The sequence below is a fragment of the Rhinopithecus bieti genome, unplaced genomic scaffold, assembly GCF_001698545.2.
Source record: "Rhinopithecus bieti isolate Rb0 unplaced genomic scaffold, ASM169854v2 scaffold_1557, whole genome shotgun sequence".
NCBI classification, from domain to species: domain Eukaryota; kingdom Metazoa; phylum Chordata; class Mammalia; order Primates; family Cercopithecidae; genus Rhinopithecus; species Rhinopithecus bieti.
The window spans coordinates 63,443-70,659 of NW_016803512.1; the positions used below are offsets into that span (position 1 = coordinate 63,443).

General features: G+C 51.8%; 1 protein-coding gene across 4 annotated transcripts in view; it reads right to left on the reverse strand.

The window, feature by feature from the left end:
- Positions 1-6,988, reverse strand: part of ZNF354A (zinc finger protein 354A) — a 22,065-nt gene extending 15,077 nt beyond the window's left edge. Inside the window, exons 1-4 of one of the 4 annotated variants that reach the window (XM_017887941.1) lie at positions 6,833-6,988; positions 5,247-5,327; positions 3,269-3,395; positions 1,644-1,739 (exon numbers count right to left, since the gene is read on the reverse strand). In XM_017887941.1, coding sequence (XP_017743430.1) covers positions 1,644-1,739; positions 3,269-3,395; positions 5,247-5,279 — 256 coding nt within the window. In that variant the 5' untranslated portion in view covers positions 5,280-5,327; positions 6,833-6,988. Of the gene's footprint in view, positions 1-1,643; positions 1,740-3,268; positions 3,396-3,474; positions 3,599-5,246; positions 5,330-6,005; positions 6,199-6,360; positions 6,387-6,832 lie in introns of those variants that run through there. The other 3 variants (XM_017887948.1, XM_017887931.1, XM_017887959.1) reach the window with 3 other exon arrangements.
- Positions 6,989-7,217: the final 229 nt, after the last annotated feature.

Below are 7,217 nucleotides of genomic sequence, written 5' to 3' on the forward strand. Positions count from 1 at the left end.
CTAGCTCAACCGCTCTCAGTCCCCCAACCGCTCTCAGTCCCCCAACCGCGCTCAGTCCCCCACTGCCACAATGGCCCCTCCCCATTTCTCTCCTCTGATTACTTCTCGGGCTCTGTCAGATTCCTCCTGCTTAAGCACCTCGCAAATGCTGTTTCCTGAAATTCGGGCCTCTACTCAGCCCCTCACCCGGCCAGCTCCACGTTTCTAACGCCCCTGTCATTCTGATGGCTCCCTGACCTCCCTTGAGTCTCGGCCCTGTCACTTACACACCTGCCCACCAGCGATCTCCACCTGACTACTTCACTCACATCTCAAGCGAGATCCATGACACACACACCTGCTCCTGTGCCCTGATCACGTGGGCGCCTCCTCCTCCCCCCTCACAAACTCATGGCAAGTGCCTTCATCCAGACCCTCCCACCTCCCTCCATGACTGCAATTGTTCTGCAAGGCTTCCTGCCTTTTTTTCTTTTGAGACAGAGTCTCGCTCTGTCACCCAGGCTGGAGTGAAGTGGCACAATCTCGGCTCACTGTAACCTCCGCCTCAAAGGTTCAAGCGATTCTCCTGCCTCAGCCTCCTGAGTAGCTGGGATTACAGGCATGCACCACCACACCTGGCTAATTTTTGTATTTTTAGTAGAGATGGGGTTTTGCCATGTTGGCCAGGCTGGTCTCAAACTCCTGACCTCAGGTGATCTGCCTGCCTCGGCCTCCCAAAGTGCTGGGATTACAGGCGTGAGCCACCATGCCCAGCGTTTTGCCTCACTTTCGATCACGATACTTCTAACATGACCATTCTTGTAAATTCAAATCACATAAGAACGTCACAAATATATTCTCTTTGTGAAAAATTAAAACTACATGTAAACAACGTCCCCTTCCACAGGACCCATTCTCAATCCTATTCCAAGTGTCACTAATGTCACCAGTTAATTAAGGTGTGTCCTCCTAACCTTTCTCTCTGGGCTTACGTGCACATGACACATACACATAATTTTCATTAAACATAGATGGTGGTGTCCTAACAATGCTCTGTAACTTGCTGGGAGCTCTGTCCACGTCCCTGGACTCTCGTTTTCAGGGTGGTGATGCTCGCCAGAGTAAGGACACGCTGCAGGTCCCTTAGCTGTTCTTACACTGATGGAGACTCAACTGTTTCTGATTCAGACCAACTTTTCTAAGATATCAAGGACCATACGATTCCCTGCCCAAATCCTTCAATTATTTCCAGTGCTCCATGGGACAGTTTCCACCTCTTAGAACGGTGCCAAAGCTCTTACCACGCGGCCCTTCCCCAGCTTTCTATTTCCTTCCTCACCTCCTCCTTTCCCAAATACACACTGAGCTTCAGCCAGAGTGATTATTTGAAATTCCTAAAAACATACTATGTTTGCTGCCTGAATACATGAAAATACAGCCCCATTCTAAAACAACAGGAAAGAAAAAGAAAAGAGATTCTGAGAGATTCATGGGGAAGTGATTACAAGGGAGTAATCGTGTCTAAGAGCCTGGGCTTCCCCTTCCCCACCCCTTCTTGAGGTCTGAGAATTCTCAAGGGAGTTTCCAACCAACACTCCTACCTCCTCTCATTAACCAGACCGCTGTCTGCGGCGATTCCCAAGGACCTTGGCCCACCCACTTACCCAGAGAGGAGTCGCCAGAACTGTCTTTCTCTACCTTCCAGGGATCTTCTCCTTGCTGCAACAGGGAGATCACTTTTGGTTTGGTAAATGGGAGTCCTGCACATAGACAAAAAACCAAAACAAAACAAATCAGACTTGGTTTTGCTTTGATACAGTTATCCCAAATTTAAACACAGAACTCATAGGATGGTACAAAGAGCTTCTGTGTAGTGCTTAAGTTGTGCCCCTAGGAGGTAAGTGGGTAGGGTAAGGAAAAGACAAGTGACTTGTAGGACATGACTTTGGTATAATTAATTCTGTTAGGAAAATATGATCGACATGCAGTATTGGTAATAGGATGCCATAAGCTTTCTATAAAAGAGGAAATGTTAAGATAGACCGGTTAAAATTTATAAGTAGGTTATCTATGAAAAGGATTATGTACCAGGTAGCTTGTTTAAAATGAGAAAACACTATCTGACTCCCCCGCCTTTCTTTTGAGGAGGAGTCTCGCTCTATTGCCAGGCTGGAGTGCAGTGACGCAATCTTGGCTCACTGCAACCTCTGCCTCCCAGGTTCAAGTGATTCTCCTGCCTCAGTCTCCCAAGTAGCTGGGACTGCAGGAGCATGCCACCACACCTAAATTTTTTGTATTTTCAGTAGAGATGGGGTTTCACCATGTTGGCCAGGATGGTCTTGATCTCCTGACCTTGTGATCCATGTGCCTCGGTCTCCCAAAGTGCTGGGATTATGGGTGTGAGCCACCGCGCCCGGCCTATCTGACTGCCTTTGAAGGATGGCAGTGATCAGCAAACTATGGGTCATGGGCCAAATCCAGACCACTGCCTGTTTATGTATGGCCCTGTGCCAAGAATGGTGGAAAAAAAAAAAAGAAATATGTTACAGAGACCATTATGCAACCCACAAAGCCTAAAATCTTTACTATGTGCCTTTATTTATTTATTTTTGAGACCGAGTCTCGCTGTCGCCCAGGCTGGAGTGCAGTGGCGGGAACTCGGCTCACTGCAAGCTCCGCCTCCTGGGTTCACACCATTCTCCTGCCTCAGCCTCCAGGGCAGCTGGGACTACAGGTGCCCGGCATCACACCCAGCTAATTTTTTTGTATTTTTTAGTAGAGACTGAGTTTGACCGTATTAGCCAGGATGGTTTCTATCTCCTGACCTCATGATCCGTATGCCTCGGCCTCCCAAAGTGCTGTGATTACAGGCGTGAGCCACCGCGCCCGGCCTACATGGCTTTTTATAGTAAAATTTTGCTGATCCCTGGAAAAGACAAGTGGGAAAGGCAAGTGGCAGGCCTAGAGGCTGAACGAAGCCCCCTGTTGGGAGACGAGCAAACTACAGAATCGTTGGGAAATGATGCCTGAATCATGGACAAGCTTTGAGTGTGCAATTTACATGGAGGGAGAATAATGATTATCAATACCACCTTTTCCATTCCCAGACACGGGGCAATTCCATGCCTATAAGGGGAGTATATTTTTAATGTTTATTTATAGAGATTTGATTTGTATAATCCTCATACTCAGCTCAAGTTTTTCAGTGACCAACTGCTTTTATTTAGGGAAGGAGGTGCTGAGATATCCCAATTTTCGAATTCTGTTTCTACAGGGGAAACTTCCTTACCCAGTGAGACCAGGTTCCTGTAGTTCTCCAGCATCACATCGCGGTACAAGTTTCTCTGAGAAGGAGCCAGCTTTCTCCACTCATCCCGGGTAAAGAGCACAGCCACATCCTCGAACGTCAGTGACACCTATAAGGACAAGTCATTCCAGCTCACCCAGGACCCCCCTCACAGAGTGGACGGGATGGCAGTGGGGAAGACAGGCTACCCGTGAAACACTTCTGATACTATTCAAGCTTCTGATGGTTCCAGGTCATTCCTTTAATGAACAACTGGCCAGTAACAAATATATACTGAGCGGCACACAGTGAGATTCGGGCCTTGTGCAGCCACTGTAAGAGATGGGTAGAGGGATTACGGCCATTAGTGGGAGTGTTCATTAGAAAACTCTTTCTGATGGCGATTTGATAATACATATTAGAACCCTTAAAGTATACTCTTTAAAGTACCAATTACTCTATTTGTACTGTAATGAACAGTGCACAAAAGTACACACATGAACATATTCATGGTGTTTGTAAGAGCAAAAAACCAGGAACAATCTAAATACTTAATGATGGAGGTTAGGTTAAATAACTTAAGGTACTCCCTGTGTGTTTACTCAAGCTTTAGGATAGTAATGATGAAAAGTAAAATAGCTATAATTTATTGAAGGCTTTCTATGGGCCAAGTATTGCTCTCAGAGCTTTGTCAGTCTGCCCAGTATAATCTTTATTTAACATTCACAACAATCCTACGAAGACAATACTATTTTTGTTACCACTTTACACAAGAGAAAACAAAGTCACAGACAAGATATTTGTCCAGGTCACATAGTCACTGACAAGCTGTGTGACTTGTACACATTTTTTTTTCCCCCTAGAGATGGAGTTTGGCTCTTGCTGCCTAGGTTGGAGTGCAATGGCATGATCTTGGCTCACTGTAACCTCCATCTCCCAGGTTCAAATAATTCTCTTGCCTTAGCCTCCTGAGTAGCTGGAATTACAGGCATTCGACACCATGCCCAGCTAATTTTTGTATTTTTAGCAGAGACAGGGTTCCACCATGTTGGCCAGGCTGGTCTCAAACTCCTAACCTCAGGTGATCTGCCTGCCTCGGCCTCCCAAAGTGCTGGGATTACAGGTGTTAGCCACTGCGGCCGGCTGACTTGTACACATTTCTTATCCTGTGACTTTGTTTTTTCTTGTGTAATTCAAATCCAGGCAGATGCCTGACTGAGCCTCCATTCTTAACTACTCTGTAAAACTGCCTTTTAATGCCTGCCCCTTAGAGTTAAGAAATAAATGTGGTAATCTACATAATGAAGACGGATAGCGATGATGGTTGCACAACAATGTGAAAGTACTTAAAATGCCACTGAATTATACACTTAAAACGGTAAATTTTATGTTATATATATTTTGCCACAATAAAAAAAATTAAAATGGTAACATACGTGGTAACATACATACATACACACACAAATGTGTATAGAAAATTATTTATTCGGGCTGGGTGCAGTGGTGCACGTCTGTAATCCCAGCACTTTGGGAGGCTGAGGCGGGTGGATTACCTGAGGTCAGGAGTTTGAGACCAGCCTGGCCAACGTGGTGAAACCCCGTCTCTAATAAAAACACAAAAAAAACTTAGCCGGGCGTGATGGCGGGCGCCTGTAATCCCAGCTACTCGAGAGGCTGAGGCAGGAAAACTGCTTGAACCCAGGAAGCAGAGGTTGCAGTGAGCAGCCAAGATCCCGCCACTGCCTGGGCGATAAAGCGAGACTCAAAAATAATAATAATAATAAAAAATAAAAAAGAACCACTAGCCATGGATGGGGAGGGAGGGAGGTCCTCCCTACAGAATCCACCACTCATGAGGGCGGACCAGCTCCTCCAAGGGAAAAGGACTTGGGCTCCATCCTGGCTGAAGACGGTCCCGGTGAAGAACCTCAGTTAGTGGGGAAAATCCACCCACTAGGATCTGGAAGGGCAGTGAGCTCACCTGGGGCCTCGCTTCCCGCCGCCCAGCAGCCATGTCCTCTCCGGGCTCTCCCGAGGGCCGTACAGTCTCCAGGAGGCAGATCTGAGAAGGAAAAGAGAGCCGGGAAGAAGCCCCTTATGCTTTCCAGCCCTGGAATCCGCAGCTCTGAAACCCCGACTCCCGCTGAGAAAGACCCCGGGCGCCCTCACAGGGAGTCGGGAGGAGCCAGGAGCCCGCGGACCGGAACAGCGCCGGGCCGCTGTCCAGGCCCGGGTCTCCCAGGCTTGGGGCGTACGGAGGGGACGCCGGACCCGCAGCGGCAGCAGCGACCCGCCGAGCCCGCCAAGGCCAGGGCCCCGCGCGCCGCTGAGTCCCTCGGCGCCAGCTGGCACTACCTGCACCCGCCGCACCGCTCAAGAAACTGAGGCAGCGCCGGGCACCTGCTCCGCTCACGCCCCTGCAAGGCTGGCCGGGACTCCCACAACCACGGCCCCGGGGACGACTTCCCTCCGCCTCAAGCCTTTCTCAGCCTGTTCCTCTCTCTCCCACCAAAGATTCACCTCCTGATTCTACAGAAAACGGCTTTTTTTTTTTTTTCCTGAGGCGGAGCCTCGCTCTGTCGCCCAGGCTGGAGTGCAGTGGCGCGATCTCGGTTCACTGCAAACTCTGCCTTCCAGGTTCAAGCAATTCTCCTGCCTCAGCCTCCCGAGTAGCTGGGACTACAGGCGCCCGCCACCATGCCCGGCTAATTTTTGTATTTTTAGTAGAGAGAGGTTTCACCGTATTGCCCAGGTTGGTCTCGAACTCCTGATCTCGGGTGATCTGCCCGCCTTGGCATCCCAAAATGCTAGGATTACAGGTGTAAGCCACCACGCCCGACCCCACGTATCCCATTTCTAACACAATGCTTCATTTTTATTGTTTTTTGAGACGGAGTCTCGCTCTGTTGTCCAAGCTGGAAGGCAGTGGGGCGATCTCGGCTCACTGCAAGCTCCGCCTCCCGGGTTCACGCCATTCTCCTGCCTCAGCCTCCCGAGTAGCTGGGACTACAGGCGCCGCCACCTCGCCCAGCTAATATTTGTATTTTTAGTACAGACGAGGTTTCACCGTGTTAGGATGGTTTCGATCTCCTGACCTCGTAATCCGCCCGCCTCGGCCTCCCAAAGTGCTGGGATTACAGGCGTGAGCCACCGCGCCCGGCCAGAAAACGGCTTTGAAGAGGAAAGCACTGAGTGTCCCGAGGCGGGAGGGGAGGGGTAGCCGTCCTGGGTACGGGCTCGGAAACCGGGGCCGGCTGCGTCCGCCCTGCCCTCGGGGTCCCGGTGCCCCGACTCCACGAGGCCCACACGGAGTGGGCAGGGCGGGCCCGGGAGGAAACGCCAGGCCCCGCGTCCACGGCTGGCTGCGGCGAGTCAGACGCAGGTGCACCGGCCGTGGCGAGGGAACGCCCTGCAGGGGTGCGAGAGTCCAGGTCCCGGCGCGGGGGCCGGTGACAGACGCGGGGGTGCCCGCCAGCGCCCACAAAGGCTTTCTGAGCCCCGGCGGCTGCAGACCGTCCCCGCGCCGGGTGCCGCCTCCTCCCGGCCTGGCCCGCCTCCGCCGCTCACCTCCCTAAGCTCAGGCGTTCCCAGGCCGCGCCTCCCCCGCCGCACTCTGCAGGCGGGAGGCTCCGGAACCGCCGGGCCGGACTGCAGGCTCGCGACCCGGCTCCGCCCCGGCGGCGTCTGGGCGACCTCAGGCCCCGCGCCGCTCACCCCGCGGCGCGCCGGGGACCAGGAGGGGCGGGGCAGCCGCTGAGGCCGCTGGGAAATGGAGTCCACGGGAGGATGCCGGCTTTCGAGGAAGTGTAGTTCTATGCGTTTGAGGCGGGGTCCAGGCTGAGCTGTTAGGCGCCCACACGCCACAAGAGGGCCCCATGTGAGCTGGAGGGCCCCAGGTTCCTGGTTATAGGAAAGAGAAGAGGAGGTTCTCGGACGGCAGTAACTTGCAACT